The sequence below is a fragment of the Cinclus cinclus genome, chromosome 22 (assembly GCF_963662255.1).
Source record: "Cinclus cinclus chromosome 22, bCinCin1.1, whole genome shotgun sequence".
NCBI lineage: Eukaryota > Metazoa > Chordata > Aves > Passeriformes > Cinclidae > Cinclus > Cinclus cinclus.
The window spans coordinates 10,931,996-10,956,490 of NC_085067.1; the positions used below are offsets into that span (position 1 = coordinate 10,931,996).

At 46.8% G+C, this 24,495-nt stretch overlaps 1 protein-coding gene and 1 long non-coding RNA gene across 5 annotated transcripts in view; one reads left to right on the forward strand and one right to left on the reverse strand.

Moving 5' to 3' along the window:
• The window catches only part of BAZ1B (bromodomain adjacent to zinc finger domain 1B), a 43,830-nt gene extending 38,783 nt beyond the window's left edge, over nt 1-5,047 (reverse strand). For both annotated transcript variants that reach the window (XM_062507238.1, XM_062507237.1), the window contains exon 1: nt 4,841-5,047. In XM_062507238.1, the coding sequence (XP_062363222.1) occupies nt 4,841-4,953 (113 nt within the window). In that variant the 5' untranslated portion in view covers nt 4,954-5,047. The remainder of the gene's footprint in view (nt 1-4,840) is intronic.
• Nucleotides 5,048-5,403: 356 nt separating this feature from the next.
• Nucleotides 5,404-10,365, forward strand: LOC134052684 (uncharacterized). 3 transcript variants are annotated; one of them, XR_009933880.1, is made up of 4 exons: nt 5,404-5,585; nt 8,240-8,330; nt 8,857-8,992; nt 9,392-10,365. It is a non-coding gene; the product is annotated as an uncharacterized LOC134052684 (long non-coding RNA). The 3 variants fall into 3 exon arrangements; XR_009933879.1 differs by having other exon boundaries at nt 8,857-10,365; XR_009933881.1 differs by lacking the exon at nt 5,404-5,585 and adding an exon at nt 7,488-8,002 and having other exon boundaries at nt 8,857-10,365.
• Nucleotides 10,366-24,495: the final 14,130 nt, after the last annotated feature.

Consider the following 24,495-nt stretch of genomic DNA (forward strand, 5'->3'; position numbering starts at 1 on the left):
CACTGCCGCAGAGTCTTGTGACAGCAGATAGCTCTACACTCTTGCACAAGCAGAGCCACCAGCCACAGCAAAGCACCCCACATATCTCATGTTCTGTCACACAAGAACATTTTAGTGCGACCAACCTATTTTTTCCCTTTTTAAAGACTCCTATTAGGAACTACAACTCCAGAAAAGCAAATTTCCTTAGATGTTTCCTCACAGCCCCAGTGTAAATCATAACAAGGTACAGCAGATGCATTATGGGTTTTGATGTACAGGTAACTTGCAGACACAGCAAACTGCACCGTGCAAGGATATTAACAAGGAACAGAGTCAACTCCAGAAGAGTCCATCACAGTACTCCCTTTTCCTGGAGCATGCTGCAAAATCCAGCAGAAACCCCATGGTCTCCCAGCTTATCCTGCTTGTGAAGTCTCCTGTTCCTCAGCAGAAGAGACTTGACAAGTCATCACACCTCTATGATTCGAGCCCTCTGACCCATTCTTACCCCTCCTTGTGGTTTAAAAGATGCTAATTTTTTCACAGAAATAAGAGGTTTTATGGTTCAGGGGCAGGAAGTGTGATCACTGTGGTGGAGCAGAGGCAAGGAAAAATCACAGCTCACAGGGAGCTCATCTGCAAAGCCCCACAAATCAGCCCAGGAATGTCATAGTGATGCCTAATGTAGTGATGCTGAGCTAGGAGAGAAAAAAGATTAAAAAATAAATAAAACAAGAAAGCAGGAATCCTCTTTGAATTTACAGCAACTTGGGACTGGCACAGGTTGCTCAGAGTAGCTGTGGCTGCCCCATCCCTGGGGCTAGGTTGGACAGGTTTTGAAGTAACCTGGTCTAGTGAAAGTTGTCCCTGCCCACAGGACAAGGGAGTGGAACAAGATGAGCTTTAAGATCCCTTCCAAGCCAAACTATTCTAAGATTCTACGATTCAATCAATCAATCAATAATAAACTTTAATAATTATTAAGTTGCCACCATAATAACTATTTACTCCTGTGCCTTTCCCACAAAGAACAGCATTAAAAACAAATTCAATCCTCACAGCAGACAGGGCCTAAAATGCAGGAGCAGCAGTCATCTCCAGCTTCATCCAGCAATCCCTCTGCATTCTCCCTTGGTTTCCTTCTGTACAACTGCAGAATAATTGAATGACACATTTTTTTTCCCCAAACGCCATTTCCCGTATCGGCAGGGAGATCCAAGAGACTTCTTCCTATGAATGTTCCCCTCCTTGTACACACCTATGAGAACATGCTTAACCTCACCATATCAGGACTCACATTTCCCAGACCCAGCCTGGAATTTAGAAGTGATAGATATGGCAATTCCCTGTTCAGCTCAGATCTTCCTCTTCTGTGAAATTTAATTCCACCTCCAGCTGGTCAGCTCATCTAACACTGATGCTGAACACACTCCTTACCCAGAGCTCCAGACTTGTCCCACAGTGCTGACCCTGTCTTTGTGCTCTGCCAAGACCTCCAGGTCAGGTCCTGCTTTGAATTCCTGGGGCCAGCACAAAACCAAAATGCAGGAGGATGTTTCTGTGAAGTTTACTATAGCTCAAACTTTCCACTACATAAACACTGTTTTTCTTCTCCACTCAGACTGAAAAACCCAAGAAATTTCAGATTGCTCACCAGGTTTGATCCAGGACTCCAAGTCCTCATGCCCCTCGCATGCCATAACCAACCCATCTCTCCACACAGCTGGAGCCTCCATTGCCAAAAATTCCCAACACAGAAATAAATAAAAAAACCTGGACACAAGCTACTTATGAACATTGCCCAAAAAGCTATGAATAACATGGATATTAAATGAAACAGCTGACTACCCACTGTGTAGCTGTTAAAACATTGCATCTGTTTGCATCCCACTGCAGATCACTCAATGCTGAAAGGTAGCAAAATTAAAGAACAAACAAAATTACAGTAGAAAAAAAATAAAAGGACCCTTTTAAAGAAAGATGTTTAGAAGAAACCAGCTAACCATCACACAAACAACTGCTGAGAGAATAAAAAGTTTACTTTGTTCTCAGTTAGCAATTTTTTGGGAGAGCACTAGTATCAACTCCAAAAAAGTTTTACTTTATCTGAATTGTTTGCATTTATATTAGCCAAGAAGGTAAACTTCCCAGAAAGGTGGGCACATTTATAAGGTGCTACACCCTGGATGTGTGCCAAAGTTCTTCTGCAATTGGAGAGTGTGACACAACAGCACCTTGGTGCTGCCATCTTCCAGGCAGAGTTTGGCCAGTATCATATTCAAGGATGTGAGCAGTAGCCTTTAACCTGCCAAACCCAGCCCAACCCCTCTTCTTCCTTGCACGGATACCATACAGTAGTATTAACTAAAGAAAGACAGCAGGCTTTCATCCAGAGAGGAGACAATACAGTTTCCCAAAACCATGCACTGGAAGCTGAGGGAATGCTTTGCCTGGAACAGCCCAGGTTGGTTGAGCTCTCTGAACCCAGCATCACTCCTGATCCAGCAGCAGTTTTCCAAACAATGCTGCAGCAGACCCACATGCCCACAGCTGAGCTGTTCACCAGGGTACAAACTGCGTATTTGGGAGACTGCAAATGCTCAGCACCCACTGCACTAGCAACAGGACCATACACATGCAAAGAGCGTTTTCCTGCTCAAAGCAGACCCCACTGAGCTCACATAAGGATGAGTCTATCCCTGGCTGCCCCATGATCCACCATCCCCACACCCATACAATTAGCAGGGCCCAAGGCTTTGCCAGGATGCAAAGGGCTCTACACAGCAGGACTTCTCTTAGAAGGTTTCTACAGGATTTGGCAGTCAAAGGAAGCCACATAAAACTGCAAAGGAAAAAGAGGCCCAAATAAACACCTGAGCTGCGCTGACCAGCTTATTCCACTCTCACTGCTGGCAAACACTTCCATAAGACACACCCAAAGGGCAGATGTCTCTCCTCATGCACACCACCATTTTTGTGCAACCCAATCTGCAGCAGCTGAAAATTGTAACAAAAAAAAAAGCTTTAAGAACTTGTTGTCTTTCAAATGCCTCACTTGTAGCTGTGCAGTAGAAGAACTTACAATCTTTAGGGAAAGAGCTGATCAATAATTTTCCAAGATACAAAACAATTCAGGAAAATATACTCTGTAAGGTCTTGGCATAAATAATACTGAGTAAAGACTCAGGTACCTCCTGGCATACTCTCAGTACACCCTTCCCATCTTCTAGAGCCGCTCCTCCTCAACACTAGGATAAATAGAAGTGGCCAAAAAACCCCTCCAAGTCTTCCTTGGCTAACATCTCCCTCCAGCTCACTGGCTCATTTGCAATTTTCTGTTCCACTTTTGGCCTAGCATATGTTATACACAGTCAACAAGGCAAAGCAGAAACCCAGCATTGCTTGGTTTCTCTTTATAGCCTCATGACGTCCGCCTGCCAACATGAACTTTCTAGAACATGCTAGGCTGCCTCCCACAGTATCCATGAAGTACTTCTTCCAAGAAAAGAGCATCTCTCCAGAACCTCAGAGCTTGCCTTGGTTTCTTCTTTCCTTCTGGTCCTACAGCTAACAACACACTCTCCTCTCAGGATGAGAAACCTTTTTTCCCCCGATTTTAATACCACCCAAGTGTTTGCAGAAGCATGTCCTCCACCTACTCACTAGGTCCACAAGAGCCACCCAACAGAAAGATACTCTCGGAGCCCCAGAACTCCCGTGTGCTGCTCCGACAAGGCAGATGACCCTTAAAGACACATCTTCTTTTATAAAAGTAGTATTTAAGTTTAAACTTTTTTTGCTCACTGGTCATTCCTCATAGTGAAAGAACTACCTGGCCAGGTGGATGACTGAGCTACTTTCAGTTTGCACACACCAAAAGAGCAGGTTGGCATCACAGACTGAATGTCTTCATTTGAAACAGTTAAAAGCAAGTCTCCAACACTGTACCTAATCTTGTCCTACTGGGCTGAGTGCATTAACAATGCTTACTACCTGCACTCAAGAGATGCATTTCCTCTTCAAAAGCCACCTAATCCTTCCTAGGGGCTTCCTCTGCCTGTTCTGCTCACTGCAGAAACAAGACACTCTTCAACACAGGGGCTGTGGAAGTTCTCGAGCCCCTTTGTCTTCCACAATGCCAACATCTCCTTCCTATATCCATGCATTCCCTCTCACTTAGAGCCCTTCCTTAGTTCTCAACTCAGATCCTGATTTTTATAACACAAACACCAAACCAGCCTTCTGAAGCAGCAAGTCTGCACGTTACAGCGCCGAGGTCCTCCCCCGTCAGCCTTGCTGCGGACCCGGACAGTGGCTCTGCTGCCGCGCAGCTCTGTCAGTTACCTGCCTGGCCCACGGCCACTTCCTGCGATCAAGGGTTGGCACACGCAGGGGGGAAAAAAATTTAAACATTGTTTTTCATGCAAAAACAACTCAGGAACAGATACGCTCAGAACGAAAGCCTGAGATGCACACAGAAAAAGCTGCTGCCGCTGTTTAATTCTGCAGAAATTAAGGACTGCGGAAGCCTCCGGTACCAGTGCGCTCCCGGCCCGCGGAACCCCAATGTCCCCACCCGCTCCAAAAGTGCCTGAGTTGCTCTCACATCCCACTCTGACGGTCCCCGGTCCCCGTTAGTTCTGCTCTCCGCCCGCTCCAGCCACACGGAGCTGCTGTCCCGCATCCCCCGCCCGCCTGGAACAGGCTCCGGAACTCCTCAGGGAACAAGGACCCCGCGGCAGCGACCGCCGCACTATCCTCACGGTCCCGCTCCTCGCCCGGCCCCAGCACCGATTTGTTTGGTTCCACTGCCCAGGGACCCACCCCAGCCCCCCCGCGCGCCCGGTGTGGCGGATACTCGCGGGTGCGGAAGGCCTCCTGCGTGTGGGGGATGACGAACCGCTCGCCTGGCTCCCCCGGCGGCAATGGTTTAGCCAACGGGAACGGCTTGCGGCCGAGTAGCGGCGCCATGGCGGGACCCGGCGGGGCCCGGGCGGGACGGTTGAAAAATGGCGGGAGAATCCGCTCCCCCTCACGGCGAGCGGCGGGACCGGCCCCACGCGCGCGCCCCGACCCTGCCGCCCCGCCCCACAGCACCCACCCCCCGCGCCGCGGCGCCGGCAATCTATTGGCTGAACACCCGCATCGCCAGCCGCGGATTGGTCACACGGTCGGTCGATCGCACCGCCTCGCCCCGCCCCACCTGCGCAGCGGGGTGAGAGGTCGCGTTATGTAAGCGGCGGCGCAGCGCGCGGCTCCATTTTGTGGCCCCCCGTTATCTGCCCTCCCTCCCTTCCGCGCGGCAACCAATCACAGTGGACTCCGCCCTCCCCAGCCCCGTGGCCACCAATCAGAGGGCGTTGCGGCCACCGCCCCTCCTCGCGCCCCTCCGGGTACCGCGACGCGGCCGCGCGCCGGGCTTTGTCCTCCGCTTCTGGCGCGGGGCATTGTGGGCGTGTAGGGGTTTGTGTGGCGGGCGCAGCCGCTGTCTCAGGAACCCGCGGACCGTGTCGGGCCGCACTCTCAGCGTCCCCTCGGTGCCAGGTCCTTCCGCCCTGCGGGGAAGCGGAGCGCCAGCTCCGATGGGCCGGCCTTTGGGGCGGGTGAGGAGGAAGAGGAGGCGGGAGTCATGCCATGGGGGCTGTAGGAGCAGTGAGGGAGGGAGGGAGGCCCGGCCATGCCGTGGGTGCTGCTCCCGGCAATAGAGGAAAGACAAAAACTCGAGTTGTGCTTTTTTTTGGGTTTATGGTTTTATTTTTTCTTTCTAGGAAGTGATGTGTGGGGAGTTTTTGTGGCATGAATGTTTACCGAGGATTAGAGGGGCGGCAACTCGAGCACTGCCTGCCTAAAGCAGTCAGAGCAGAAGCTGTGATCTCGTACCTCTTTCCCAGGTTTTGGGAAAACAGATTTGTGTTTAATGTGCAAATATATTCTAGGGATCCTGGGTTTGTTCTGTTCATGACAGTGAGGGACTAGATCTGCTTTATATAGGCCTGTTGTGGCTGCTTCAGGATGAGAAGCAGCAGCCCTGAGAAGCTGCTTAAAATCATAGAATTCCAGAATGGTTTGGGTTGGAAGGCACCTTAATGATGATCTTGTTCCAACCCCTGCCATGGGCAGGGACACTTTCCACTAGACCAGGTTGCTCCAAGCCCTGTCCTGTCTGGCCTTGGACACTTCCATGGATGAGGCAGAAGCAGCTTCCCTGGGCAACCTGTACCAAGGCATCACCATGCTCACAGGGAACAATTTTTTCCCAATACCCATGCCCTGTGTCAGGCAGATGGATACTCAGATTACCCCCTGCATGTGGTAGGCTGTTTATGCTGGGAGGTATGGCCCAAGGGGATGTATGAACTGGGACCAGTTCTGCTCTGGAGCAACAGAATTAATGGCGTCATTAATTTCTCTAGAAGACAAGGGAGTAACTGCACCTTACACAGTATTTTCTGGGTTGTAGTTGTAATCATCAGATTATTACTGTATGTTTACTAGACTGCTTTATAGGAATGAGGATCCCGTAATTTCTGCTAGTGAAGTATTAAAAGCATTTAACTTCCCTGGGGGCACACACATTTGACAAGTTGTGTAATTCTGGGAAGAAGTTTGTGCCCTGAGTATCCCTGGAACACAGCAGTTGCATAATGGAGCGCAGAGCACAGTGTCTGGTAGAATCAGAAATCTACTGTATTTTCCACAGCACTGTAAACAGACAGGAAAGAAGGGTAATGCTGTAACATAAGTGTTCACTCTTACATTATTGTTGGTAGTAGTAGTAGTATTCTGCAATGGAACAGGTTCCCAGTGAAGTTATGCCCCTTCCCTGGAAGTGTCGAAGGCTAGGCTGGACAGGGCTTGGAGCAACCTGGTCTAGTGATAGGTGTTGCTGTCCATGATTTGGATGGACTAAGATGATCTTTAAGGTGGTTCCTTCCAACCTAGCCCATCCCATGATTCTATGATTCTGTTTGGCACCAGAACAGATATGTAATGCCATAAATCCATCGGTGAATGGAAGAATGGTTGTTGAGGATTCCCATTACCCCTGTAAGGTGCTATAGGAGTGGCTTGAAAGCACAGTCAGCTCAGACAGTGAAAAAGGTTCTTGTGGTGCTTCACAACTGAACTTGACTTCATTCCATGCTATTTTGTCAGAAATTGGAGTACGTAAGATGAGATTGGAGTACTTGAGCTGAAATTCTAGGTAGTATATGTCTGCCTTTCTGGCCTGCGGGGCAAAGTGGGGAGGACAAGGAAAATTAGTGTAATGAACCGAGGGAGAATGGGGAGCAGATACTGAGCAGACCTGTGGAGCAGTATAATTTGGGAAGAACATGCTTAGCTGAAAGGCAGCGTTGAGTGAATATGGCTATTCTGAAGCTCTGACACTGGGGACACATCAGGGGTCTGACCTGGGGAATGGCGGTGTGCAGGGAGGGGGCAGCAGACACAGGGCAGGAAGCAACCTTAGGCAGGGGAGCCAGAGGCAGGGCAGGGAGCTGAGGGAAGCAGGACCACAGGGAGGGATGGAAGGGTGAGCTGCCTGTTCCTGCACATCCACCGTGGAGCCATGTGCCTGTTCCTCCATAGCAAACCATTGGGATCTGAGGCATGGCAACCCTCTGGTGTTGATACCAGACTGGTAAAGGTCTGGTGTCCCCCAGTCATTTTTCAGGCTGGGAAATTGTGTGTGGTTCCTGGCACAGGTTAAACATACACTCACCAGAGAGCTGTTCGTTGACCCTGCAGCTGCTTGATGAGGCACTCAAAGGTTGGGTTTATATTCATGCGCAATACCTGCCCATCACAGCAGCTTCTGAGCCTCAAAAGCTCTGAGTTACTCCAGGGTAGTTTTCTGAGGCTGTTGTATGCTGTCTCCCAGTGCCCAGGAGATGGCACTCCTGCATTTGGTCAGTGTGCAGCTGTTCTCCAGATGCACCAGAGGTTGCCTGAAGAGGAAAATCCCATCATGGGCTGCCTGTTTGGCTCTGCTGGGGAGGAAAGTGGCTACATTTGCAGGGTCTGGTGCTTTCTAATAATTATTTTTCTGTTGATTATTATTTTCTTAAAATTTGGATATTTCTGGGATTTGATAGTAAGGATTCTTGCCTTTATTGTTACATTGAAAAAGTTAAATTTCATTATTATATTTACAATTTCCCTCTTTTTTCTTTTTTAATTTTGAGTCCAATACTGAATTGGTTTCTCTGGGATCCACTATGTAAAAGTTCTATTACTAACTTTATATTTTTTACAGGGAGTATTTTTTATTTCATTAAGAAAAGTTTTCCCAGTGCGCCAGAGACATCCTTCCCCTAATACTGCTGAACTTAGAATTCACCCTTCTGGTCAGTCTTCTTTCCTTATATTTGCCTGATTTCACTTAAGGAGTTAGTTCAACTGCACCTAACATTCTTTCTTTCCATGGCTGTTTTTCTGACGTCAAAGCCCCTCTACAGACCCAGCAGTTGGTTATGTTAAGTTCCTTACTTATTTTTTCCCCCAATTCTACAAACAGATTTTTCTCCAGTCTGGAGATATCTATTTCGTTTTTAAATTGCTGTTTAAGTTTTGTATACAAATTTTGAAGTGAAATTGGCACAGAGATTGTTGTACTGGATTTTCCTTTGTGTTTACTAGTTGTTCTTTTACCAAATTTTAGACTTTATTCTCAGTGATAAGTGTGAAACAGATCCATTTCTTTCCTTTTGGACATTTACTTTCCAATTTGTTACCACTTGTTCTTAAGTTTTCTGTAATCCAGTATTTTTTCCCTTTATGCATACAAGTACTTAACCTGGATGGCTTATAGCAGTGACTGTTGACATGCGTGTGTGTAATAAAAAAGGAACTTCTGTTTGTTTCCATATACAGCTTCCGGAATTTGTGACATGACTTTGCTGGCATTTCGAAAGGGAAAAGACAAAGTGTGACAGAAAAAAGAATAACAGAGGTCTGGTATGCCTTATACCCCCACCTCCCAGGCCTATGGGGTTGCTGCCTATAGCAGGTGTGTATGATTTTCTTGGTGGTGAGTACAAGGGGCTAACAGTCTTGCCCTCTATTTCCTTGTTACTTCCTTTTTGTTATTTTCCAGGCAAATTGTCTTTTACACTCCTTAACTGTAGATTTTCACTGTTTTTCAAGTATCACCCAGTCAACAGGCACTAGTAATTCCCATCCACAAAGAAAAGTTATTATTTCAGTTGTTCTTGGTTCTATTTGGATAGGGAAAAAACTTCTTGCCCGACAGTTCATACAGCGAGAGCGTTGATTTTGTGAATTACAATACCAATTTTTTTAACAATTTAAACATTTAACTTCGGTAGCTCGTCTAGTATTGGAATGAATCAGACAAAGTATTTGGTATAGCTGTGGTGGAGGTTGTAATTCTTCTTTTTCGTATAAGTCACAGGCTAAAGCTAGAATATGACTGAAACAGTCCTGATCCTCCTGTTTGAAGTGGAAGTATCCCTCCTCAAGGGGAGTACCGGAGGCATCTCAGAACTTGTCCAGGTGGTACTTGAAACTACTTATATAAGCTTGGCCTTATTTCCCAGATAGGTGTGATTCTTTGTATGTTTTTTTGATCATTTGGGTTTTCCCATTTTATTACTACCCAGTCCCTGCTTAAGAGTCAGTTTGGTATCACCAGGTTCAGATGTTATAGTCGACTCCTTAGGTTCTTCCACAGGTCCTTTGATTCTGCTGGCGTGGATCCACTCTTGTTTCCTGCTCTGGATTGTTGCCTCAGTCGTTAGCAGTACCTGAAAAGGACCTTCCTGTTGTGGAGTTAAAGATTATTCTTTCCATGTTTTCACTAATACCCATCCCCCTTGAATGGATACTATGGATTTTAAATTTTAAAGGTGTGGTTTGAGGGATTATCCTTTTCAACTGTGAATTTTCAAGTGTTTTTGCTGTTGTGGTGACATATTTCTTAACACTCATTTCCCCTACTTTATAAGTAGCAGTTTCACATTGGGTGGTTAAAAAGAGTAATCTAAACATTATCTTGTAGGATGACACTCCTAGTTTTAACCTGGGTTATGTTTGGACCCTTAACAGAGCCAAAGTAAACACTTTACTTACGACATTTGGGTTTCTATTACTATTACTTATTATTAATTTTGTTACAGTTTTCTTTAAAGTCTGGTTTACTCTTTTTACTTGGCCCAAACTTTGAGGATGCAATGGGGTGTGTAATTCTTATTTTATTCCCAAGGCTTGAGTTACTTTCTGTATTAATCATTCTGTATCTGGGAATAATTTGTTCCAAATAGGCTTTACATACTACATTAGCTGTAGCTCTGACAGTGGGAACAGCTTTTACTTAATGAGTTAAATGGTCTATTATTACTAATAAAAACCACCTTTACCTTTTGTCAAGTTACACATTTCTTAGTTATTTGCTCTGCCAGTCCAAACATTCCAATGCCCCTGTAATTCTTTAAAAATGATCGCACAAAACCTGAGACTCCTAGTAAGTTTGTCATGCATGTCTTCTAATATTTTTTTGTAAGTGGCTTATTAAGTCACTGTCTCTTAACAGGAAATTTCTGCTTCCTGGACTGTTAATTTTTTTTTCTTCTGTTTCACTAAACTTTGGAATTTCCAATTCCTCCTTGTCTGGGGTCAACAATTAACATAACCTGCTTTAATCTTAGTCTCTGCTGCTTCTCTAGCCTCTTGATCTGTCAAATTATTCCCCTTTATTTCTGAGGTAATTTCCCTTTAACATGTACTACGGCTTTTTCTTCAGGCAATTTTAATGCCTTTAAAACTAAAATGAGTCACTCATGTATTTATTCTTTTTGAATTAAGTAGCCTCTTCCCATATTTTTAAAAAGTGTGTACTACCCCAAAGGCACACTTTGAATCAGTGTATAGTGCAATACAACATGTACATATATGTATATACACTGATACATATTCTTACATATATATACTGATACATAGTTCTTTTTTGTGTGCTAAATATTCTAATGCTCTTTTTAGAGCATATAGTTCACAAAATTGAATGGACTAATTTTAAAGTAATTTTTCTTTTTTGATAGTTTGCATATTTTTTCCATCAACTAAGGTATGTCTTGACATTCTTTTTCCTTGTAAGCATGTGGATGAACCATCAACATATATTTTTTCTTCTAGGAGGGCTTGTTATGTTAGATTTTTCTTTCCTCGTCTAATGGTATCTGAAAATTCTTCCCCAGAACGTTATTACCTATTCCAGGAACCAGTAAGATATTTTCCCTCCATACCTTGGTCTCACTGCCACCTATTGCACCTTTAATGACAGGAACTTCAAACTTTTTTCCCCCTTGCCCCTGCCATTTCTACGTGTCACTACATGCATCACATCCTCTGGAATATATACTACACAAGTTCTTTTTGCCTCACTATCTGCTATAAATTCTAATACCTTCTCTTGTGGGCCTGTTTTTAAAGTTATTAAAGGCTTTAGATGATAGAGCCTATGACCTCCCCTCTCTTCTCCTAGGTGTATCTCCCGGACTACTCCCAGACTCCTTCTCAGGTGAGGGCACTTTCTCCCACAGTGTATCTCTTCCTCGCATCAGAAATAGGCATTTCCAGCTTGCTCCCGGTATCTTGACTGTGCCGGGGCTCCACCCGCTCCCCTTTTCCCCATCTCCAGAACCTGAATGTTTAGGAATAGTGTTAGGGGAGGAAATATCGGGATGCTTTTGGGTTTTAACTGAGTTCTCAGCATTTTGGTATGATACTCTTTTTCTAAAGAGGGAGTTCCCTTGGACCGCGGGAGCTGGAGTCACCAAGGGAATGCTGGCAAGGGCGGGGTTTAGTAATAAAGCTAGTGCCGCCAAAGAGAGAGGGATGGAAGTGGAAATCAGCTTCGAGACTCGGTCGTCCGAAGGTTAGGGGGCGGAGGTGGAGCCTGGCGCCGGAATCTCCGGAGAGCCTTCTGGAAACTAGACTGGGGCGCGGACTGTGCACTGGTGGCTCATGGCGCCCGGGACCGCGGCGCCTGGTACAGACGGAGGACTGGACAGAAGAACCGGCGTGAGTTGTGCTAGCACGGGCGGGGTCCACGGCGGCCGGGGCCACGGCTGGAGCAACCAGCGACAAAGCCGCGTCAGCCTGGGTCGAGGCTGGGAGAGGTGCGGGGGATGCGGCAGCCGGAATCGGGGCTGGGAGAAGCACTGGGGCTGGAGGAAAAATCGTAGCGGCGAGAACTGGGGCAGCTGGGGCTGGGGGAAAAACTGGAGCTAAAGGGGAAGGAAATGTTTCCAGAGGGTCCCTGGCCTTTTCTTGCTTTGTCTCTGTTTTTTGATACTTGGAAAACTTTTTACCCTCAGAGACTCTGTGTCTCTTGGCCCCATTCTCCGGACCAGTCAGTGCTCCCGAATCTACAAATATATTCAAGGTCTGGCAAATCCAAGCCTCCCGGGGCATATCTGCCAGCACCCCTCCCTCCCCCTTCTTTCCTTGACTCACTGGCTCCTTGTCCCATTTCTCCAGGCGTCCTCTGGTTCGTCCGTGGCCTCTAAGCACTTCCTCAATAGCCTGAATACCACCCCCTTCCCACAATACAGAAAACCCTTTCTTTCAACAATAAAATACAACACACCGCCTTTCAGAAAACAAAGTTAAACCTAAAATCAACTTTCATAAGTTTAAATATACTTTCATTAATTTTACACTTACTTTTATTTCTTTATTTCACACATCCCCACTCACAAGACAACACAAGAATAAGGTACTTTTAAGTTATTTGTTAATATTCCCCCATGGATACTGTAAATGCTTAAATGTTGTTGTACAATCCCAGATACCACCTCCTTTTTGTCCCGTTTCCTAGTGGATTGTGCTGGGAGACCCTTTTTGCCCCCCCCCCCCCCCCCTTTTTTTTTTTTTTTTTTTTTTTTTTTTTTTTTTAAGGGGTCCAACACCTCCCCTGGGACCCAGGTGTCTCTTTCTCTCCTTTTATCTTTTGCTTTGTCTCCTCACTGGCCGTTTCTCTGAAGAGATAGTGGAAAAACAGCACTTGGAGACTCCACACTAGCTTCCAGATCTGGGATAACCAGTCCGCGTCTTATTTACACACCATTCACCTCCCGTAACCGCTCCCCGAAGAGAACTTAAAATCTTTTTTCGTCTCCGGGTCTTCATGCACAAAACCTGTGGGGCAAACTACCGCGGTTTCTTAGGGAGCCTTTTCCCTTTCCTTTGCTTTATTTGTCTCCTTGTCCACGGGGTATGGACCTGCAGCTGTCAGTCCGCACCGGAAGAAACAGAGCGGGCCGCCGAACTCGGCGGGGTGCACCTCCCCCGCTCGGGATCCTCTGGGGTTTTGGAGGCGAGGTGTTAATACTGGACGAGCCGCAGTTGTGAAAACGAGGTTCACTTTCCTGGTAAAATTTTGAAATATTAATAAAAGACAATAAGAGACAGTAAAGCAATAGGTTGTATGGCCAGGTGCTTGGCATTTAGCCATGACCACTCTTGCTGTTTTGGAGACACCCCTTAAATTCACCATTCCGTTGCATATTCATAGACCTGTCATGCTTATTCAAACTTTTCAATTAACTAGTTTATATATTCCAGGAACTGTTTTGCTTGGCCACTCTTTGGGTCCGCCTTTTTAGAGCATGCGTGTTTCTTGGCTGTGGTTTTCACTTCTTATCAGTCTTAATTTGGGCTGTGGTCTTCAATTCTCCAAGAGTAGGTGCTGTCAGCTGGTATATCAATAGCAGGTGTCTTTACTGAGTGTTACCCAACCAGGCAGGCAGTTCACTTACTACAAAGACACTTTATCAGCTTAAGTTACTCCTAAAGAAAACTGTATCTTAAAAACGATTCCAACACCATACCTATAGTATCCACCCTAGTATTTGTGAAAAGCCAATACCATAATACATATTTATAACAGAACTTAAATTGAATAACACTTAAATTTAACTTTGCTTAGTCTAACGCTTTAACAGAAATTAACAGTACTTAACAGAATCTTAATTAATTTTGACTATCATTACAAGAAGTTACTGAAAATTTGTCATACAGCAGTTAAACATGCAAGTAAACAACTGTATTGAGGTAGTAATAACATGAATTTACTGTAGGAATTCAACTCCTGCAGCTTTTTAAATAATGCTTGTACAATAGATTTGAGTTTGGCCTAATAGAAGTAATGGGATATAAATATTGAAGGCTAAAACAATGAGTTTTACACAGGTAAATTGATTAGGTTAATGGGTGTGTAAGATTGATCCTTGCATACAAACAGTTGCAGATGTAAGGGTTCAGTTTATTCCAAAGAGTAAGCTACTGTTGACTGTATTTGTGGTCCTTCGATATACTTAAAAGTGGCAAGGAAGAATAATTACACTTGCATTACTAAATAGCTGTACTGAAAGTTTCACAATAAAAAATTTGTTAAAACTACAGAGTAAAAGGCAAGCAACTGGTTATACAAATGGTTTGACTGAGGTGAGGTGTCCCTTGGGGCCGTTTGATCTGTGTCAGGTGGTGGCTTTGATAGCTAAAGCTGCTTCCCCCAGTGCCTAAAAATGTCTGGAGCACTTCAGCAAGGGCCCATTGTGGGGACCATTCGGCTTGAGAGATAACAGTAACTCAGCCCCTGTGTCTATGAGACTGACAGGTGGTATCTTTTATTCTTTTAATGTCAGGGTACATTGGCATGTACCTTGTTCTAATATAGGCTCTACCCAGCAGTATTTAGGGTGTTAGGCAAACGTTGCTTCTGTCTGACAATTCAGGTGGGAAGCAAATGAACAGATGAATGTGACTGTGCTGGAGGTTTCCAGGTCCAGTCCAACGCTCCCTGGTGCAGCGGGTTGGAGATCAGCAATGGTCTGGTGAAGGCTGCTTGTGGTGGCTGGGTTGGGGCTGGCTGAGTCCACTCTGGATTTCACAAGCAGAGCATCTGACCATTTTTCCACTAAGCATCAAAAATTATATACTGAGCTGGGGTTAATAGTAAGTTCCCCATCTCCTTTAGATCATGAGGGGTCATAAGATTAGTTGGTAATGTAGACTGTAAAAGATTAGCGAGGTAGGGAGATCCCAGCCCGTGTTCTGTAGCCATGCAGCATAGTTTCTTAATTTCCAAATAAGCGAGGGGTTCCCACCGTGGGGTATTTCCTCCGGCACCACAAAACGTGACTGGCATGACTTATTTTTGTTGCGATATCAAAATCCCCCTCCTTCAGAGCCTTTTTTTTTAATTGCACCCAGTTTTCATGGGGGTCAGGAGGGAATAGGTCAGGCTCAGCACCTGGATCTATTGGTTCCCCGTCGAAGGGGACCCCTTCCTCCTGACTGCTAGAGCCCCAGTTGGCAATATATGCTGCTAAGGACCGTGAGACAGAATGCCTTTCCCTTCTTTGTCTGGGTGAAGGGGGTGTTGATGGCTGTGGTAGCTCTCCAGTATCAGGAACACCATTTTCAAGCAGGGAGAGTCAGAGCGGGGCAGGGGGCCAGTGACATCCACAGAGGATACAGCCTGAGACTGCTCTTGCTTTTTCAATGTTTCAAAATTTGCCCTCCAGGCTGGGAGCATACACATTGCCTGCTCGAGTCCCGTAGTAGGCAGTTAATAGAGCTTAATGCCGACCTCGTCCTAGTAGTGGAGAGTAAAAATAGAAGAAGGGGTGGTATCGGGAAACATGCGTGACACCCATTGTAAAAGTTACTTAAAGTCATGCTTTAGGATGGGGGAGCCATGCTTTCCTGGAAGAGCAAGCATGGTTTTATTATCGTCTGTCTCCTCGGACATGTTCTGTCCCATAGTTCCATTTCCCTGGCTCACCTGTCATGTCACAGCAGGACAGGTGATTGTGGGCCCATATGCAGTTCTTTCATTGACACATCAGTTCTGAGGGCTCGCCGATTACTGCCAGGTAGGCCGGTCCTTCTCCTCACATGGGGCATCAATTATCAACAGTTGAGAGTGAGATGAGGACTACTGACTGGTGATCAGAATCTGAATTTACTATGAGCTCCATATGCTTATATACCATTCTAGGAAGGCTAGTAATTTTTTACTACATTGATTGGGTTAAAAATCACACAGACAAACTTACACAAATGCTACAGCATTTCTACTTGATTCAATCTTTTTCCCTGTCACCAGTCTTGATTCAATCTTCTTACCCTGTTTGTTCTTGCCAAGGCATCTTGGTTATCAAACTACTTACGCTAATTAAATCCATAGATTAAATCCTCTGTCTTAGCTCCCATATGGAGGTGCTTTAGGGAAGGATGACTAGCTCTGAGCGCTTTGCCCAGCACTGACAAGCCCCAGGGATGAAGGTCTGTCTGGTCCCTGCTGGGAAACACCCCAGGTTGGGCACCCACAGTGGTGTCACCCAGTGCTCCTGCTGTGCCTGCTCCCATGTGCCCATCCTGGCACAGGGCACAATGGCATCAGGGCATCAGGCAGGTTGGGCAAATGTGGGTCTAGCTCACTGTGGAGGAGGTGCTGTCCACAAGCTCTCTGGTCACTGGCCAAAATCCAGGTGTGGCCAGCCAGGTCCTGGTGCATCCTGGCCACCAAACATCACCCACACCGTGGCTGGACAGCCCTGGTCATGATGCAGTGTCCTCTTATCCCCATGGTCCCTGTTCTCCCCCTGATGGGAGCCCAGGCTGAGAACTGCGGGACTGATTCAAAACCCCCACTCACCCTTGGTCTCTCCAGCCCTCTGGGGCATTGCAGCATCACCTCCCAGCACTCAGTCCTGGGCTGCTGACATATGCCAGGCACTACCCTAGGGATGGATAGATCCCCACGGCATGGAGCCCCGTCTTGCTGAACTGACGCCCCTTAGGGGCACCCTTCTTCCCCCATCTCTTGCAGCAGGATGGAGCTGGAATTCCAACTTCCCCAGCCATGGCATGGAGCAGAGCAAAGACAGACTCAGATAGGGTTGCAGCAAATGGGACTCTGCCTGAACATGGTGCCCCCAAGCATTGTCCAGTGTTCCTCCCCAGAACCCTGACTTCTCCTGTGTGTGTTTGCAGTGTCACTGCAAAGGTAGACATGAGGCAGTACAGTCTGGCTCCAGGGTTTGTTGGAGCTGATTCCTTACCCTGTGGGTAACAGAGCTGGGGGCTGTGCAGGGTCTCGGAAAGGAGCATAGCCTGAGCAAAGCAAGGTTCACTGACTGCGGGGAAAGGGAACTGGCACCATGTCCCCCTCCCTAGGACAGGAGTGGATGCACCCACCCCTAACCAGTACCTGTGTCCCAGTGCCAGTCAGCACCATGGCAGTGGGTGTGATGCCTTGGGTTTAGCTTTTTTATTTTTCAGAATCTCTGCTTCTTAGTGTGTAACCCTGGAACTTCATATTTGGTGTTAGTAAGTTCTCATCACAGGGTAGCTGCACAAAACAATCCCTTTCTAGCTGGAGAATCAAGGACACCTGATGCCCAAAAAGCACAAACAACAGCGAGGGAAAGGGGGCAAGCCAAGGGGCTGATACATCATAGCTTGGGACTGTGGTTGGGTAACGGACCCCAATATGTAGATGAACCAAAACTTATAGAAGTGTAGACTCGTGACTGGGATCCATCTAGGATTTGATTTGGCTGTAGCCCTGGCCAGGCTCTTGCACTGCCCAAAGTGTATCCTTTCAATAAATACCTATTTTATCCCTTTTGCTCTGTCTAGTCTCTGTTCTAGGTCAGCCTTTCCAGGCATCAGGTGAAACTGTCCATGTGCCCGGTGCTTTGGATGATAGGTCCTGAGCCCCAGCGTTGCTGTGTTTCAGCTGGTGATAGTGCAGGAGCTGTGGGCAGAGCAGAGCGTGCATCAGGACTGCAAAGAAAACGGGGCACCAAGCTGGATGTTGAGGAAAACGTCTGGTGCAGGTGGGTCGGTTTTCAATCTGTAGATTGAGATGCAGATTGAGCTGTGGGTGGGAGCCAGAGACAAGATGCCATGAACTGCCAACCTTTTGATTAACAAAGGACATGAAGACAGGAGGCACCAGTCAAATGAATGGACACTGAGAGACACTGCAGGTGCCAGGAATTGCCAGTCTTTTGGATAAAAGGGACTAAGACTGGTGTAGTGAGTTGTCACTGTGAGACAGAGCAGGAGTGGAAGCCTCAGGAAGAAGAGCAAAATTTGTGCATGAGTAGACTATGAGGGTGGAAAAACACAGGAGTTCCTTTGTTGGGTGTCCTCCTTGGAGTGGTGTCTCAAGCCATTTCTGTGTTCCTGTGCCGTGAATAAATGGCTTTATGGAACCAAGACAGTTGAGACTCTGCTAAGGGAAACCTGAGTTGAGCCGGAAAGGAAACCGGGTCTGACTGCGTATGAGTGGAGTGTGTGTGGAGCCAATGTGCAGACATGCTGGCTGTCTGAAACTTCCTGCTGTGGAGCGGCTTTTGTCCCAGCAATGAAAGTCTCTGGCTTTGGGAATGGGACTGACAGAAAATGTCATGAGTGGTAGGAGTGGGAAGTTTCTTTAACACTGTGGATGGTGGCGCGTACCCCTGCCCCAGTCCCCATTCCCCTCACTCCGGGGGGCTGGACGCAGTGAGCACATGTCTGTGGCTTTGACTGGGATGAAAGAGGATGTGGAGTCACTGTTATCGCAGAATCCCAGCCAAACAATGTAATTTTTGGCATTGATAGGAAAGATGTGTGCTAATATCTTTACAAACAATTCTGTGGGTGACAGTATGGGTGTTTGACCTCTTTGAAATGGGTCTTGATGTCTCTACCAACTTTGAGACACAGGTTTGTTACAGAACCTGGGTGGTTTGGCTCCTGAAACAGACAAATGGGTCGGCACAAGCCTGAGTTCCTGAACGTTGCACGGAAATGACAGGTTCAGGAAGGCTGTATCTTCCTAGTACCTCAGCCAGTGGAGAAATGAAGTCAATGATGCCTTTAAGGACATCAAAATGAAACAATGCACTTTCAAGATAATATTAGTGTAGGAGCTGATATAAAGGCTCATCTTTATTGGAGGCCTCCAAGGGGCAGAAATGAAAAATACCTAAATGCCCAAATGCCCTCCCCCACACAGTGTGAATGTAGTTTTTTAAGTTTAGCAAATTAGCATAACTGAAAAAAATCACCGGTTAGGAGCACAAAGTGGTGAGGCAATTCCTCCTCAGTTCAACCCCTTTCTAAACGTCCCCCTCCTCCGATGGGTGCTAAACTTTGTTTTTGAAAATATATCTCAAAGAGCTGGTCTCAGCCTTGATTCCCAGGAAGAACCAAGATAGAGTAGGGGCCTTGGAATGTGTTTTGTCTTTCTGCCTATCAGGATGTGGAAAAGTACTGGGGCTAGCTAGGAACCATATAACTACACAACAACAGAGCTAGAATATATGTCTAAAGAATATAGAGTATATATAAAAGCAAAAAGTAATTATGGCAACAGCAACATGCGTCCAGGAGTTTAGGATTGAAAGGAATGACAGACTTGTCTTTACAAACAAACTGTGGATCTGCTGGTAAATAAAACTAGAAACTGAGATATAAACAACAGGTAGGATTTCATTGATTGATAAAGGGAATGGGAGATTTGTCTTTACAAACAAACTGTAGGTCTGCTGATAAATAAAACTGAATACTGAGAGATGAAAAAACAGTGTGAAGAGCCGTAAATTCCATAAGGAATTCCACTAATTGACGCAAGGAAAAGACAAAGGGGGGGATATGTTAGAAGGGGGTCTTAGATATTAGGCATTTCAGGAAGTCTGTACCTCTGAAGTACCTCAGCCAATGGGGAAAGAGAGAGGGGCACATGCAGCTGGGAAATTAGGATAAAAAGGAGGCTGCATCCTCCAAAAATTGGAGAGACGCCGGGGAAATGCCTCATGGCCTCTCCCTTTATTTAAATAAAGTAACAGGACTCCTTTGTATCCTTTTTGGACATAAACCTCTGGTGTTTGTGGATTAATTTTCCTGACAGGATCAAAGGAGACTGCATCCTCCAAAACCTTGGGAGAAAAAACCCCATAGGCATGTGACAGAGTGGACTTTTTTCCTTTATTTGAATAAACTGGCAGGACTCCTTTGTCTCCTTTATGGGCACTGGCTTGTACTGTGGTTTTCCATACAGCACTGAGCAGGATGTTCTTGCACCTGTTTTTCCATCACTCCCTGTACCTGCACGCTAACCTGGCTGTGACCCAGTGCCCAGTTCACTGCCCTAGGAACTGGTCACACAAACTGGGCCCATGCACCCACCACAGTGAGCAGGAGGACAAAGTCCTGGTGGAGCTGGGGTGCCACAGCCTGGAGTTTTGGGGAAGAACGTGCCCATCACTATCAGGATCCCTGAGCAGCCCTCACGATGCTTGAGCAGGAAAGGCAGAGGCAGGGCACAGACAGGAGCAGGGTAGTGGGAGCTGCAGCTTTAGGACAGCCCCTGCAGGGCTGAAGCTAGGTGAGAAATGGCTCTGTCATCTCTTGATCAGCCCCTCTACTGCACCATGCAGCAGCCTGTGCTTACATTTTCTGTTATGAATGTTATTCTATCTGTCCAATTTACCAAACAAGAAGAATAAATTTAGCAGCAATTTTTTAATAGCAGCAATTGTGTATAAATGAATACAGTCAAATATCTTAGCTACATATATTTGAGAATATACAAAATTTGGCAGTGAGTAATTCAGTATAATTAAGGTTCATATAAAGCATAAGCAAGACTGGCCGGGGATAGGGAGAGGGCCCCACCCTTCCTCACATATCAAACAATAAGGCTAAAAATCACACTTATATACTATATGCTAATACATATCAATACAGAACTTTCTGGAAAACTCCTCCTAGTTTCTATTCCTAAAATCTACGTCACTGCATTGTGTTGTGCATGCTCCACTAGTAGTTAGGGCTGTCTCATCCTTCTGGGGTCTTTTTTCCGATGAAGGCTCTTTGTCTTCATCAGTGTCTGCTATGTAACCTTGCAGGTAGCACAGGCGCACTAAGCTTGGTGTTACGTAATTAAGCATATGTTCCTTGTAATAAGACTCAAGTTCCATGCCTGGAATCATCCCAATTTGGCACAGTCCAAGGTCAGAATTTTTATTTCTAGATGTGGCTTATCAAACCTAGATCCATCTACTACTCCCACTTAACATCTGGGGGATTCCATCTGCTTTTTCTCACTATTTCCTTTCTTGCTTTGTAACAATTATTTATTTAATTTTTTAAATAAGTATTGCTTTCTAGCAATTATTTTCTATTAATATGAGTACAGTGTCACCAATATAGTTACAATTTAGTTATCACGAATCACATTTATTACATTTTCTCACGTTTCTCCTAAAAGTGGTTTGGGTGTTTTGTTGGTTTCTTTGGTTCTTTTTCTATAGGTCTAGGAGCAAAAGGATGTCTTTATGGTAATGAAGTAAATGTGTGTAAGACCATCCACAGCAAATAGTTCAAAGCACTGCATCTGAGCGTGTTGAGTAAGACCTGGTACTCCAGGTGCAGAGGATGCAGCTCACAAGGATGCAGTAAAGAGCCCAGCAGCAGCAGCAAACCAGAAAGAAACAGTAGGGTGGAAAGGAGTGGGATAGATGCTGGACATATCTATTCCCACCCCCTTGGTCCTCACTGGTGTCCCCCCACTTGGATTTCTGCTTGTATCTCCTGGAGCTGAAAGTCCTGTAGGAAAGGAGCCATGAGAAAGAGGAGGAGGACTTATCCATCACTGCCATGCTGCTGGCCAGTCCTACTGCTCCTAGGTCCATGCTGGGCCTTGTGCCTTCACTCTCAAGTCTGTCCCTACACACACCTCCTCTGTGTGAGCACATTATCTCATGGCATTAATCATTGTCTACCCACCTGGTGGCTTGTCTTTGCTCAAGATTACACAAAGATGCCTCAAGATTTTATTCTTGAGGAAGAAGAAAGTAATCCAAATCTCCCAGGTGCAGGGCATTTATCACCTGCAATTCATTGGACCTGCCCAGGAGTTAAAATCTTCCTGGAGATGTACCAACTGCTGCAAGTCAATAAGGCAGCTGAAGGAGTGGGGAAGGGCAAACAGAAGGGCTGGAGCATGAACTGAAAGGAAGATCTGTCATCTGGAGATCAAAGAGAATAACACCTATGGGGAGTGTTTTTGCAGAAGCCCCCAGCTCCCAGAATGACATGACATCTCTGTGACAGCTGAATCTGTCTCAGCCCCCTCTCTGCAGAGCTGTCCAGACATCAGCCCCAGAGCTGGGCTGCAGACAAAGATGCCTTGTGCTGTCTATCAGCAAGGGCTGGGGCTGAGGTCAGCACTTTCCCAGGGGTCATCCATGACGCCTGGATGCTTTGTGGCAGCTCTGAGCAAAAACCTGGTGGTCATACCGTGCTCCTGTCCCTACTCTCCTCACCCTTATCCCATAAGTCCTGAGGTGGAGAAACAGGCTCAGGAGGGCTCTGCTGACCTGCTCTCCCCCATTGTGTGTGGGTGGGCATCACCCCAGCCCAGGGAGAGGATCTCCATCTTCTCATGACCAGTGCCTCAGGCAGCAGCTATTGGGTCACATCTGTACCAGCTGTTTACGTAAACCCTCAGCACTGGGGCAGTCTCCTCCTTCCCTTCTGCTTTTAGTCCCCATTTTCATCCAGTGCTTGGGCGGCACCAGCAGGTCCTCCCCCCGACCTGCAGTCTGACATCCAGCTCCTGCTGTGGTCCTGGTGGAACAGTTTGTACCCATGTGTCACCAGCACTGGGTGTACACCTGGCTCCAGTACACTCTCTGTGCTTGGAGATGATGGCTCCTGGGCAGCAGGTCTCACATTGAGGGCAGGGAAGGAGCAGGGGACAGCTGCAGGTCTCCATCTGGGGGAGGCTCAGTCCCTTCTCCCTCCTTCTGTAATTCAGCTTCCCTTGTGACCTCCAGATACCCTGGCTGGGATCACACTTCCAAGACCATCCATGCCCTGACACTGCTACTTCAAGCGACTCACCGTGGGTTCCTGGCTGCAAGGACCTCCCTTAGAGCTGTAGGATGAGAATGTCACCGGGGGATAATAACAGCCAGGGCCACCCCAGTGCCCACAGGTTGGGATGTCAGGCACAGCTTTGTACCTTGGCTTTGGGGCTGCACTTGGTGCCCAGGTGGGTGCAAAGAGTGAGCCTTGTTCCTGTGTGGCATGGGGAGTGCTGCTGGAAGGGCTGGGAAGACCCTTCTCATCTGTTTTGAAATTAGGCTGCCAGAAATGTGTCTAAGACAAATGCTACAGTCCCTGGTTATATGTGGCACTGGAAGCAGGGGTCAGGGCTGCAGATGAGGCCCTTTTGCTGCTCAATGTGTGTGCAATCCCATGTGAAATGTCAGAGCACAGTATCGCCTCGAATGATGCACCATGTGAGGGTGGACAAACCTGGAAGGTGTCTAACAGAGATTTCTGACATGGCCAGGTGACAGACTGTCCCTACAGGGCTTGGCTTCAAATCTTGTAAGTATTTACAACTCTGAGAAAAACCCTTATCAGTAGCTGTTGTTGGTTTTGTGGAATTCAGTGTGAACATGTTGAGGGTTAGTTCTCTCCCTTTTTCCCTCTGTGGAATTTTCCCCATTGTCATGCTAAGATACCTGTTGACTGGGCCCTGGTGACAGGGGGGAGGGGACGGGAGGGAAGAGGGAAACCCCGCGAGATTCAAACAGCCAGAAGAGGAAGAGGAAGGCTGGGCCTCGGCCCATTTCCCTCGCGGAGTTCGGACGGGAAGGACGATCGCCGTCTGTGTCCCATCCCAGCGTCGGGAAACCACCATCGGACCCTGCCCGGCTGTCTTCTCGCTGTGAACTACCACAATCCGGCACTCTGCTGAGCACCAGGACCCACACCGTGAGCGGAGAGCTCTCTCTCCATCTCTCTCACCCCCTGGGACAGCGCTGCCATCACCCCCAGCCCTCCTGCGGCTCTGCGGGACCCGCCCGCCCCCAGCACCGGGAACTGCAGCTCAGGGAAAAGGTGCCTGCAGCCAAAAAACACTGGGACTGAGTTACTGTTCTGTTTGTGGCTAATTTCACAGCTGTTGTTGTTCTTGTTTGTCTTGTTAGTTATACTAGTAAAGAACTGTTATTCCTACCCCCATATCTTTGCCTGAGAGCTCTCTTAATTCCAAAATTATAATAATCGGAAGAATCACATTTTCTTTCAGTCCAAGGGGAAGCTTCTGCTTTCCTTGGCAAACACCTGTCCTTCAAACCAAGACAGAACACCAGCAGTTGAGAATTCTTATCACTGAAGCACAACAGCTGGCATGTGAGAAAAGGTGTCTGTGGAAGGAGGCAAACAAACCATACATTTTCAGGAACGAGTGAGTTCTGCTGTATGGATTGACTAACTCAACTCACTGAAAAACAGAGCGGGGCTGCAGGCAGAGATGCCTTGTGCCCTCCATCAGCAAAGGCTGGGGCAAAGGTCAACAACCTTTCCTGGGGGTCATCCATGACCCCTGGATGCTTTGTGGCAGCTCTGAGCAAAAACCTGGTGGTCATACAGTGCTCCTGTCCCTACACTCCTCATCCTTATCCCATATGT